Genomic DNA, 12438 nt, shown 5'->3' with positions numbered 1-12438 from the left:
CTTGTTTATTTTTATTTTTGCCTGGGCTGGTTTACTTTCTCTTTATAAAACCTCTAAATTCATCTTTATGAAAAAAAAATATATAGTAGTATCCATAAATAGAGAGAGTAACAGAGTATTTTTAGCGCCGTTAACAAGGTCAAATTAGGGTTTCCCAACATATGGTCAAAACCTGGTTTCAAGCCCAAATTAAAGTACTTTTAATGCAAGTCTTCTTAAATCACGTTCAATTTCCCAATCAATCATCATAAAACTTTGTAAGAGACGGGTGTGATTAATCTCCAGTTTCCTTATAAACGGCTAGTTTGCAACTCGATCATATATACTCCAAACACACCCCATTACTAAAAGATTTGCAACTTGATCATAAAGTAAAAGATTTGTTGTTTTTGACTTTTTGTTCATATGAAAAAGAAGTTTATATTAACACACATTAATCTGCAGGTTAACACAAAACATATTCACATTTGCGTAAACGGAAAAAAAAAAGTTATCACAAATGAAAAACACACGTTAAGTTACTACTAATGACTAATGAGGCACCTTGGTTGGTGAAGAGAAAATGAGAAAAAAAAAAAAACATATATAGTATTAAAAATTGGTTATATTAGGACACATGATCTTCTATTATTGTCTCTAGCTGTGGTTTCTTAGATTTGGAAACAGAGATCCGATGAATAAACTCCGCCGCCGAGAACTCTTCTATGTCTTCAAGATTCAGCTTCGGTCGTCCGATCAGCCTTACGTCATGATGATGAACACCTTCCTCTTCCGGAGACACTCTCCTATTGTCAACGCTTTTGGCGCGTTTCTTGCCGGCGAGGTAGAGCCGAGTCATGTCGGATGCGTTGGCTGCGGAAATGACACGCGTCATCGGGAACGCAACGTACACATGGCAGCCACCTAGGTCAAGGTCATCGTCGGCGCCGAGTGGTATGAATTTCCGGCCGATTCTCAAGGATTTGGCGTCGACGAGGAAATAGCTTGGCATCTCCATCATGATCTCCGCCACTTTCGTCGGCGCGTGGATATCACGCACTCCACCGTCCGGGAGAATCACTTTAGCCGACGACGGTGATAATGAAGTTGACGACTGAGACGATGGTGTCGTTTTGTATAGACCGCATGAAGCGTAGTTCCCCATATTGTTGAGTGTTAAACTGTTAATCACTATGGAGTGATCGATAGATGAGATGAAACTGATTTTGAGAAGATCGAAGAAGAGACAAACGGAACGACCGAGACTATATATATAATAAATACAAGGGCAAAGATTTAATGATTAGAAATAACAATATAAGTTTCTATAAAATATGGTGAAGATGGACAGCGTTGCAACAATATAGAGAGGTTGACATTAAAAGATAGTTGAATCCGCGTCTTTAACACTTGGTGTATATATATGGGCATTATTTCTCATTTTACTCCACGTTAAAAGGTGATGATTAAAAAGAGACAATTAAGTCTTATCAGTTATCACATAATTAACTTCTTTGTTTATTACATATTTTATGGAAAAAAAAAAAAAGAAAAAAAAAAAAAAAACTTGATATGTGGAATTTTCGATTTTGGTGGGGAGATACCCTCAATAATATGATGTTTTAATATTTTCTGAAACTTTCTAAATGTTTTTCTCTTTGTCTATACAGAGTGTTCTACTTTTAAACATATATATAAAAAAGTGGATGGTAGAAGATGCATAAAGTCAATAACTCAAATTTAGTTAAATTAGAAGAAAACTATTTTAATGCGCTAGAGTCAACGAAGCTACCATTGTATACATCGTGAGGAGACGGTGACGATATAATAATAAGTTAATAACAATGTATTAATCAAGTATAGCGGCTCAAAGTGTGGAAGGACGCATGCAAAACTTATTGTATTGCTTTATTATTTCCAGTTCCAGTTGTTAACCTCATCTCATCACACGATATGATGGTAATATGATTATGAACATACACACGCGTGGGATCAACGCTTGATCACTTCTTGATCATTTTGTGCTTTCGGTTTAAAAACACTTTTACAAATTTGTATACATTCGATATGCTTTAGTTTTCTGTAAATAACTTGTCACCTGTAAAACTTTCGCTTCAACAATTAAAGCAAGATAGTCCAAATCAAACAAATGGAACACTAGAATCCTAACTAACAGATCTTTTCATATCTTTTTAGTTTTTTTGTGTAACTAAAAGATCTAATTCCTCTATATATCTAAGATTTTTAATTATTTTTCTCTGTTATATATACAAAACCCTAATAGAACCTTCAAAGACTTAACCAAGATCAAAGCATCAAAAACAACTAAATATCAATCACTCATATATGTTAATTAGTAATTAGCATTTGCTTCTTCTTCTTCTTCATGATGAGATCACCAATTACTCTCATCCTCGTTCTACGTCTCCTCTCATATTCTCTTATACCTCAAAGCACAACGGCATCGTCCTTGTTCCCGTTTCCATTCCCGCTTCCACTTCCATTCTCGCTTCCTTTCATCTTCGGCGGAAGTATTGCCGGTAGCGGTAATAGTAGTGATGACGAGTTAGTTAGGAGGTGTTTTCCAGACCTAGGAGACGGAGAAGCCTGCCTGGCCGAAATCTTCGGGTCATTCTTTTACCGTCAAATCATGATAGGACCAGAATGTTGCAAAGCCATCCTTGAAATCGACCAAGACTGTACACAAGCCATTTTTAAACCATTCAGCAGTTCTTACTTTAGTAGTTCCGTCAATCAGTATTGCACTAATAATTAATCGAAATTTGTTTAATTAAGGTCTATCTTAGCTGTGATTGTTTAACCTAATTTATGTTGTTTCTTTGTTCTATATTATTATGTTTTTTTTATCAGGAACTTAATTCATCTCTAAAGTTAAATGAAATTTTGATTAATATGTCGCCAAAGGTGTTGTTATCTTTATTTTAATTTCATAATGATTTATTTTCATCTCTTTTAAGATGGTTTAATATCACTTAAACGTGTTTTACAAAGATTAATTAAATCAAGAAGCGGTGTTAGTATTTTTATTTTATTTTATTTTTTTAGAGCTTTGTTATTGTGTCTTTTCTAGTTTACTTTATTTACGCCGATTAGACATTGTTTACTTCTTCTTTTTTTTTTTTATCAAAAGACTTTGTTTACTTAAAAATTATACTAGTGGTTTTTTTTTCTTTTTTCTTTCCAAGCTATCAATTTTAAATTTTTTTGTACCGTACTTCTTTCTACACATGAAATTAAGAGAATAAAGTTGGTTTTGATATGTTGGTATCTCTATTCCATTAATTAGTTAATAAATAAATAAAAGGCTAAAAAACTGATAAAGAAGAAAAGTTGAAGAATAAAATTCGCCTTTCTTAAAAGTTGCCGAAGAATATTACTTTCTTAGAGAGCAAGTGAAGTAAAGAGATGAATTATAACACTACGTCGTATCGTATGCATACATATCTTGAATCTTCTGGCCTTCATATCAGAATAAAATTTCTTAGTTACAATAGTTCTATTATTTAAGGAAAAAAAAAATCAACTTACTCGCTCATATTACTGAAAATCAAAATTTTCAATATTAAATATCTTTATACAACATAGGACACCAATATATAGTTTCTAGAAGAAACACTCTGTATTAAATGACATTGAGATTTTTCTTTTCAACTATATGAAGTGAATGATATGTTATTCGAAGAGAAAAAAAAAAAGTGAAATGTATTGAAAAAATGAAATTGATGTTTTTAGCACTTAAAATATCACTGTTTTTATCTATGTTAAAGAGTCATAATTAGTCATTAACAAAGATATTTGTTGCGTTTTAAGAAAAGAATCAAAGAGAGAACTAGTAGCTTCAAGAATCTCCTCCATCACAATTCAAACACAGTCTAAAAAGAAAAAGACAATCATTAAATATCTCGAATTCTATATGCGCCAATATTCTCCAAAAGTCCAAACCATCAAACCGGACCGGTTATATATATATCAGACTACCGTAATCAATTTCCACATATAAATCATCCATTGATAGAGAGAGAGAGATGGGAAAGGTACGTACGGTGGGAGTGGGAATGGACTATTCTCCGACGAGCAAATTAGCTCTCCGTTGGACGGCTGAGAATCTTCTTGATGACGGCGACACCGTCATCTTGATCCACGTCCAACCACAAAACGCCGATCATACCCGCAAAATCCTCTTCGAGGACACCGGTTCACGTATTTACTATACATGATCTCTTAAACTAAATTTAGTAAATTTTGTTTCATATTATTATGATAAGGAATTTGTATGTTGATCTTTAAAATTTACAAAAATATATGATTATTGCAGCGCTGGTTCCTCTGGAGGAATTTAGAGAGGTTAATTTCTCTAAACAGTATGGACTTGCTTACGATCCTGAGGTTCTTGATGTTCTTGATACTCTCTCCAGGGCTAAGAAGGTAAAACTAGTGTTTTAATATCATACTTCCTTCATATAATGATGTTAAATCATTGTATTTTGAACTCAAAATTACAAAAATAAAGGTGAAGGTAGTTGCAAAGGTGTATTGGGGAGATCCAAGGGAGAAACTTTGTGATGCCGTCGAAAATTTAAAACTCGATTCCATTGTTCTTGGCAGTCGGGGTTTGGGTTCTCTCAAAAGGTAAATTTATTACTCTTTAACTATAGTTGTAGTCTAGTTTCGTCACATTTTTTGGTTAAAAAGGCCTAAATTGAGCACCTCGATACGCGTCTATAGTTTAATTAGTACTACTAACTACATATTTTATATGTTTTCATATTTTGTAGGATGTTGCTGGGTAGTGTGAGCAATCATGTAGTGACAAATGCAACATGTCCAGTCACAGTTGTTAAGGGCTAATTAAAGCCTCTCTTGTCCTTTAATTCGACCAATTTAATAATGTTACTAGTCACGTGTGTGGCACTCATGCATTGTTTAGATATTTTGCAAATTTGTGAAACTGATTAGTGTGTGTTGTGTGTGTATCAATAAATGAAAATTTCTACTTTTATTATAAATAGTACTAACGTTTTGTATCAGAACGAAGGAATGATCAAATGAAAAAAAAAACATTAATTAGCTATTTATAAGAAACTTCGAGTTGGAATTTAGAACATTAAATCATGATTCAATAAAATATTAATCAATTGGCTCTGTTTATAAATTTTAAACTCCAATCTTAGAAAGTTGGACTTATTAAAATCTAAAAGAAAGGAAGTTGGTGCTGTGAAGAATAAGTTGGTTTTAGATGGATAACAATGACTAATCCGTTAGTTGGACTTTATCAAAGTGGGCTTATTATAAACATAGCCGAGATGGGTAGCCTGAGGTCATTTATGTTGGATCATGATCTGATTGGATAAAATTGGGTTTTCTGAAAATATTTATTTTTGGGCTGAAAATCTTTATAAAACTACGCTTTTCTATCCAGTTGTTGACAGTCTCGGGTAAACTAAAGGAGAAAGAAGATCCGATCTTGAATGAGACCGTTGGAAATTAAATTTTCATTCTTCGGTTAGTGACTGATTTGGAAATTTGTGCATTCATGAAGAAAATAGAGAAAGTGAACAATGGAGTTAGGTTTTTGGGTGGAAGAACAATTGTCATAACTGATTAAAATTACAATCAGATGGTCCAAAGATGGTTTTGGTGAATCCAATCCAATCCAATTCTATGTGTGACCTTCAAATATAGAAAGCGCCGTCCAATTTAAATTTTGGTAAAAACAAGTTATGATTATTTTGGCTTATCTAGATTTCTAGGTATGTATTTTGATGTTACGTAAGATTGTTTACGATATTATTTGCGTTGATGTATTATGGACTCGGTTAAAGTTTGCTTAAACTTGAACGGCGAGCCAAATCATATTTTTTCCATGTTCATTGTGTTAAATAATGAACTAGTTTGATTTGATCAATTATACATTACTTATGTTCAATAGCTAAGATAGTCAATTAGCATGGCCTTCAATCATGGATTAAACTAGTTTTTTTTTTCAACCAAACACTAACTAGAAAAAACTCCAAGATTAATAGTCCAAACCGGAGGAGAAAAATTTACAAAGGAAATTACACAAATTAAAGAACGAGACGACCGAGTGAGACAATCTGCCTTCAAATTTGCCGTGCGAGGAATCTTGGACAAGGAGAAGAGCGGAATACAGGCCCGTAGCATAAGGAAGTCGTCTAGAATATTAGAAAAAGCCGGCCAGTCCTCAGGAGCTTGAATCATCATTATTAGTTCTGCGCAGTCCGTCTTGAAACGTTGGCAAACCACACCATTGGCAAGGAGACACTCCATGGCCTAAATTAGAGCCTCCACACCATTGGGAAGGAGATTAAACTAGTTTTTCCGGCCTGTAATATGTATTTTTGAGATGAAACCATATATATATATAATTCATGCTTTTCGATCTATACTAGATTGATCCAGTGCAGCTTGAACTGGGTTCTTGACTTAGTTGTATCACTAATTAGTAGTCTCATCCTAGAGTTTTTGGAGGTCTAAAACTAAATTAAAAGTGGCATAATTTATATAGGATTGTAACAAAATTAATCTCATAAACAACAAAAAAGAATAATCGGGCAAATAATTTTATTGATATCAAACAAAAATTATGAAGTCAATATGTAACAAAAAAATTACATAAGTAGAGATATAAATCTGACATTGGAGTGAGAAAATACATAATAGAGAAGTAAATCTGATGTTTCTTTCCGTAGATAAGTCTTACAAATGATAAATTTTATTATAAAAAATAATATAGAAAGACCAAATATAAAATATTTCTTTCCTCATGCTATACGCGTCTTCATAATGTTTCATTGGATTTTCTCAAAATTTATTTCTTAGTATTTGCAAGTTGTTGAATTGGCTACATTGTTTAGAAAAAAACATATTTTACAATAGATTCATATTTGTATTCTACATGTAGTTGATGATATCTTTCCATCCTCCTAATTTATGAATAATGTACACAATAAATAGGATTAAAACCAATTGATTAATATTTTAAACAGAAATTTTTCATTTATTTTATTTTTAACTAAAAAATAACTTTATTTATTTTTAACAAAAGATTTTAAACACAAGATTTTTGTAATAAAAGAAAATATGTTTACATGCTTTTTTCTCTGTAAAAAATTTAAATATAACAGAAAAAAATAAAAATTTTAGTTGACAGTTGACACTACAGATTAACACTTTGCATTTTCATATTATATATAAATTTATGGATAATAAATAGTGGGGTTATAACTAGGTGATATATAGGCCCCGCAGATTCAAAAATTAATATATATAAAAAAATAAATTATACAATTATTATATACAAGTTTTAAAGTTTAATATTAAATCTTATAATACATATATTTAATTTTAATAAAAAGAAATTTCACAATTGTAAACTAAATAGAGAGAAAAATGTATGTGTGATTGGTTTGAGTTCACCCTCAAAAATAATTCGACCAATAATAATATATAGAAAGCAAATCTTACCCCAATACATTGTACACAAATTATATGAAATATTTCTCTAATACATATATGAATTAAATATTAACTTTGAACATATAATTAAATTTAGACCTTTTAATATATAATTCTAGCCACTCCAATGGTAATATCTATCTTTTCCCCTTCTTCCCATTTATGATACAATGTATTATTTTTTTTTAATATAATTGGCCTTCATATCACCCTTTTCCCCTATAAATACTGATTAACTTGTGCATTGAGAAAAACAAAAAATTGTTAGTAAACACAAATATTTTTTTTTAGAAGAAGAAAATGGAGAATTATGGTAGTGGGAGCTCATGCAATGAACAATATGCTTCGGAAGACTCCAAGCAAAGCGGGAAGAGGACCGGTCATCGCCATACCCCTCAACAGATCCAAGGACTTGAAGCGTAAAACCTTTATTATTTATTTATACATTTTCGATAAAAACTTATGATTTTTTAATATTACAATCATTAATTTTTGATTTCTTGAAATTGTATCAAGTTTTTTCATGGAATGTCCTCATCCAGACGAAGCACAGCGACAACAGTTGTGTGAAGAGTTGAAACTCGGGCTTAACCAAGTCAAGTTTTGGTTTCAGAACAAAAGGACTCAATGCAAAGTACTCATCTTGAAAAATCCTTTTTAAAATACTCTTCAATAATTTCTCAATATATTTTAACCAGTTGATATTTAATAATAAATAATCTATTTTTCATATGCTATAGGTCCAAGAGGAAAAAGCCGGTAACTTATCCCTTCGTGGACAAAACGAAATTCTCAAAAGTGAGAACGAAGCTATGCACGAGGCATTAAGTAGCGTATTGTGTCCAGATTGTGGAGGTCCTCCTTTTGGCAGAGAGGAACGCGCACTCAATTTCCAAAAGCTGCTTTTGGAAAACGCTCGTCTGAAAGAGCAGGTATTCATACAATATATATATATATATATATATATATATATATATATATATATATATATATTTTGGATGTTTTATTAATTTGACTAATCATCATATTTTTCATTAAAATTTACAAACAAAATTCTATTAATCTTTTTTTCAAAACGCTATTTGGAAAACATTATAAAAGTTATCTATATTGCTTGTGAATCTATATACATGTACGCCATTATATAATTAATCATCATTTTTCATTTAAATTTACTAACAAAATTATACTAATCTTTTTTTCAAAAAGCTATTTGGAAAACATAATAAAAAATTATATATATTGCTTGTGAATCTATATACACATGTACACATACGCCACTATATAATTATTTACTTTTGTGTGAAGCGTGACAAAATCTCCCATTTTCTATCCAACATGTCCAAACGACCGACCGTGGGGGGCTCATTAGCTTCTGTTCCTACCCAACACATCTTTGATCAAATCTCCTCTTACGGAATCAACCCAAGCACTATGTTCGACCCATCTAGCTCATTCGGACCGCCAACTTCTCAACCCATCCAACCACAACTATTCCAAATGGATGTAAGCTTGTTGTCTGAAACCGCGGCAAGTGCGGTTGAAGAGCTTAAGCGGCTGTTTTTTACTGAGGAACAATTTTGGGTTAAGTCGTCTATCGACGGCACAGATGTGATTGATTCAGAGAACTATGAAAAGTTCTCGAACGCTGTCAAAAAGTTCAGGAGCATGAGTGCCCATGTCGAGTCTTCCAAAGATGTCACGGTGGTTCCAATAGAAGCTACTAACTTGATTGAAATGTTCTTAGATGCGGTATGTATTCAATTTGTCGTCTCTAGGAAAAAATATTACGTTTTGACTTTAAGACACGTTGGTTTGTCCTAAATTAAGGGTTGGATGGAACTAATGATGATGAAGAAAATAAATATGAAAATGTTTTACTTGTTTATTGTAGGAGAAATGGAAAGAGCTTTTTCCAACGATGGTGAACCAGGCCAAGACGCTACATGTGCTCGGGTCGGAGCTTCCTATTAGAGAAAACTGCAATATTTTGCGAGTGGTGAGAATTATTTTTTTTTATTGGAACCATTATTTACGTAACCAACTTACAGTTTTCATTATATTACCTTTCATTGAAATTATAGGGATTATTTTGTTTAAAAACGCACAATCCTGCACGTAGAAAACTAATATGGGTAAAACATTTTGTTTGATAACATGTATACTCATCATTTGATGTTTCGAACGTGAATGAAATTTGATAGATGTGGGAGCAACTACACATTCTATCGCCGCTAGTGCCACCAAGGGAGTTCATGATCGTGAGGTGCTGCCAAGAGATCAGTAAAGGGCTCTGGATTATTGCTGACGTGTCACATAACGTTTACTTTGACTTTGTCAATGCTTCTTGTTACAAACGTCCTTCTGGTTGTCTCATCCAGTCTTTGCCCAATGCTCAGTCGAAGGTATATCTCTCTGATCTCCATGGTCTCTTGGTCGAACTCATAAATGACATTTTATATATTGCGCGCATTTGACTGATGCTATCAAATATTATAGGTAATGTGGATTGAGCATGTGGAAGTGGGCCATAAACTGGATACACACAAAATCTTTAAAGAGCTTTTAAGCGGCGGGTCAGGCTATGGAGCTAAGCGTTGGATTGCCACACTTGAGAGAATGTGTGAGAGGATGGCTCTCACCTCCAACCTAACCCTTCCTGCAAGTGACTGGAGCGAAGGTACGTATCATCTTTACGACTAACTAAAATAATGACTTAAAATTGTGAAAGTTAATCAAAATATGTTATTTTTTACGACTAACTTGTATCATTTTGATTATAATCGAATTTACCAACATGTTCTTTAAAAAAAACTTTAGTCAACATTTTCTTCGATTTCTATAAAAGAAATTAAGAAAAAAAATTCGAGTCAAAATTTGAATGACGAATATATACGGAAGTTTTTAATTTTCAAATGGATGAATATACTGACTCATAAAAGCATATAAAGAAAGAATATTTTCCCTATATATCTAAATTTATTTCCCAATAATTGAGTTTTCTAATTTTTAATTTTAGAAACAAAAAAAAAATCTCTTTTTGGGATATTGCTTATTATTTTAATAAAAGTATGACATATTTACAAATATCGTCACAAATTTTTATTTTATTTTATTTGCTTAGTCTAGTCTTGATTTTAAGTTTTGAAGTTTGAAATATTTTGTAAAATTAATTGGATTAAGGTCATAGGTCATATATAATAAATACATCTAGTGCAACCAGCTAAAAAATGTTTATCTCTAGGTTCAGACCGAAAGACATGCAACTTTACGTTATTACATCAGTTCTTGTTTATTTACGTATAGTTTCTACAATAATGTGGCGTTTGATCAAGTTATTATATTTTGGCAGTCATAAGGACAGGAGAAGAAAGGAGGAGAGTACTGAAATTAGGTGAGAGAATGATAATGAATTTCAACGAAATGTTGACCATGTCCGGAAAAGTTGACTTTCCGCAGCAGTCGAAATGTGGAGTGAGAGTCTCCATGCGGATAAACCTCGAGGCCGGCCAACCACGCGGTTTAATTGTTAGTGCTGCTTCCTCTTTTCCAATCCCTCTCCCTCCTGTGCAAGTCTTCGACAACCTCCGGAAACTCGACCCTCGTCAGCAGGTTTCTTTCTTTTCTCTATGTCTTTCTTCATTTGTGAACTTTGATACGTGAAACTAGTACTAGTTAATCAGTCGAGATTTTGATTAGGGCTTTAAGACTAGTAATGGATCATACTATTGGGCTTTGTGGCTTGCTCTAATATGGTTTACTAAATTACTTAGCTAGTACACCTTAAATTCAAGTATGCTTTAGTCCAACATTCGTTAGATAGATAACACCGGTTGCACTAGCCCAAATTCATGCATAGTATTGCCGATGTTGTTGGAAAGGTGTAAAGCCTCATGTTAAGAACATGAATATATATATATATATATTTTTCTCTTACTGTTGTATGTCTTAAAGAACGTATTAACACACACATAAAAAAACGTTTACGTGTAACAGTGGGATGTTCTTGCCTATGGGACCGTAGTCACTGAGATCGCGCGCGTTGCCACCGGATCAAGTGAAACCAACTGCTTAAGCATCCTCCGGGTACATGTATATATCTCTTCTAAACGACTTTTTATATAATTAATCCTTAATTGGCATATTATATTACTCTAATAATCTTTAATCGTCGTGTGCATGTATGTATATAATAATAATACATTTTTAGCCAACGCAAGAAGAAAATAATGGCAAACTTGTGGCAGAAGACTCAGACAAGGGCGACATGTTGATGCTGCAAGATTGCTACATGGACGCCTTGGGAGGCATGCTGGTGTACGCTCCTATGGACATGACTACAATGGATACCACTCTCACCGGCGCCGACGTCGAAATTTCCGATATTCCAATCCTTCCTTCTGGTTTCATCATCTCAAGCGACGGCCGACGATCCACTGTGGAGGACGGCGGAACCTTACTCACGCTGGCCTTTCAGATCCTTGTCTCTGGCAACACCAATAGGGCGAGAGATGTGAATGAGAATTCGGTGAATACAGTGAGTACTTTGATCAGCTCAACTGTTCAAAGGATCAAAGGTTTGCTCAACTGTCCTGATCAGTGTTGAGTGAGAGAATATGCTGTGTGGAAGATTCTCTTCTATTTTCATTCTTGTTTTGTTTGAGACAATTATTTTTGGGGGTTTTTATGACTTTTGGGATAATTATTTTAAGGACATGATTTAAGATATTTTCGGTCAGTATTATTACAGGCCGATTTATGATAATAATAAAACAACCCTTTCTTTTATATATATATATATGAGTTTATTTTATTTTTTCTTTTTGGCTTTTGTTTGGTTATGAACTTATGATATTTTTACTCATAATTCTTTTTAAAAAAGTAAAAGAAATCTAAGAGTAAATTATTGACGTAAAAAAAAGTTTGTATTTAATAACCATAATACCATGAGTAACTATGGTT

General features: G+C 32.9%; 4 protein-coding genes across 6 annotated transcripts; 3 read left to right on the top strand and 1 right to left on the bottom strand.

The window, feature by feature from the left end:
- Positions 1 to 379: 379 nt before the first annotated feature.
- On the bottom strand, positions 380 to 1364 carry LOC104784866 (uncharacterized). The gene has a single exon (XM_010509996.2). The coding sequence runs from the start codon at positions 1142 to 1144 to the stop codon at positions 608 to 610; it is 537 nt and encodes a 178-aa protein (XP_010508298.1). The 5' UTR covers positions 1145 to 1364; the 3' UTR covers positions 380 to 607.
- Positions 1365 to 2275: 911 nt separating this feature from the next.
- On the top strand, positions 2276 to 2780 carry LOC104703161 (uncharacterized). The gene has a single exon (XM_010419122.2). It carries the CDS (start codon positions 2366 to 2368, stop codon positions 2753 to 2755), a length of 390 nt encoding a protein of 129 aa, XP_010417424.2. The 5' UTR covers positions 2276 to 2365; the 3' UTR covers positions 2756 to 2780.
- Positions 2781 to 3807: 1027 nt separating this feature from the next.
- Positions 3808 to 5006, top strand: LOC104784775 (universal stress protein PHOS32). Of its 2 annotated transcripts, XM_010509887.3 has the most exons (4): positions 3808 to 4200; positions 4316 to 4425; positions 4511 to 4629; positions 4776 to 5006. In XM_010509887.3, exons 1-4 carry the CDS (start codon positions 4026 to 4028, stop codon positions 4846 to 4848), a joined length of 477 nt encoding a protein of 158 aa, XP_010508189.1. In that variant the 5' UTR covers positions 3808 to 4025; the 3' UTR covers positions 4849 to 5006. The 2 variants fall into 2 exon arrangements, with proteins under 2 accessions (XP_010508189.1, XP_087369087.1); XM_087512961.1 differs by lacking the exon at positions 4776 to 5006 and having other exon boundaries at positions 3874 to 4200; positions 4511 to 4633.
- A 2605-nt stretch (positions 5007 to 7611) lies between these two features.
- LOC104784621 (homeobox-leucine zipper protein HDG8) lies at positions 7612 to 12264 on the top strand. 2 transcript variants are annotated; one of them, XM_087450056.1, is made up of 10 exons: positions 7612 to 7895; positions 7993 to 8110; positions 8217 to 8408; positions 8785 to 9228; positions 9371 to 9475; positions 9681 to 9881; positions 9976 to 10156; positions 10829 to 11088; positions 11473 to 11562; positions 11687 to 12264. In XM_087450056.1, the coding sequence occupies exons 1-10, from the start codon at positions 7777 to 7779 to the stop codon at positions 12080 to 12082; spliced, it is 2106 nt and encodes a 701-aa protein (XP_087306182.1). In that variant the 5' UTR covers positions 7612 to 7776; the 3' UTR covers positions 12083 to 12264. The 2 variants fall into 2 exon arrangements, with proteins under 2 accessions (XP_087306182.1, XP_010507998.2); XM_010509696.2 differs by having other exon boundaries at positions 11473 to 11568.
- The last annotated feature ends 174 nt before the right edge of the window (positions 12265 to 12438 follow it).

This window comes from Camelina sativa, chromosome 1, assembly GCF_030686135.1.
Source record: "Camelina sativa cultivar CO46 ecotype springtype chromosome 1, ASM3068613v1".
NCBI classification, from domain to species: Eukaryota; Viridiplantae; Streptophyta; class Magnoliopsida; order Brassicales; family Brassicaceae; genus Camelina; species Camelina sativa.
This window is presented reverse-complemented; position numbering and strand designations above follow the sequence as displayed.

Excerpts from the sequence above, each read along its gene's own strand:
- LOC104784866 (XM_010509996.2), bottom strand. The coding sequence starts at position 1,144 with ATGGGGAACTACGCTTCATGCGGTCTATACAAAACGACACCATCGTCT.
- LOC104703161 (XM_010419122.2), top strand. The coding sequence starts at position 2,366 with ATGATGAGATCACCAATTACTCTCATCCTCGTTCTACGTCTCCTCTCA.
- LOC104784775 (XM_010509887.3), top strand. The coding sequence starts at position 4,026 with ATGGGAAAGGTACGTACGGTGGGAGTGGGAATGGACTATTCTCCGACG. Across the intron at positions 4,201-4,315 it reads CTTCGAGGACACCGGTTCAC|CGCTGGTTCCTCTGGAGGAA; the intron begins GTATTTACTATA and ends TGATTATTGCAG. Across the intron at positions 4,630-4,775 it reads GGTTTGGGTTCTCTCAAAAG|GATGTTGCTGGGTAGTGTGA; the intron begins GTAAATTTATTA and ends CATATTTTGTAG.
- LOC104784621 (XM_010509696.2), top strand. The coding sequence starts at position 7,777 with ATGGAGAATTATGGTAGTGGGAGCTCATGCAATGAACAATATGCTTCG. Across the intron at positions 8,409-8,784 it reads ACGCTCGTCTGAAAGAGCAG|CGTGACAAAATCTCCCATTT; the intron begins GTATTCATACAA and ends TTTTGTGTGAAG. Across the intron at positions 9,476-9,680 it reads ACTGCAATATTTTGCGAGTG|ATGTGGGAGCAACTACACAT; the intron begins GTGAGAATTATT and ends GAAATTTGATAG.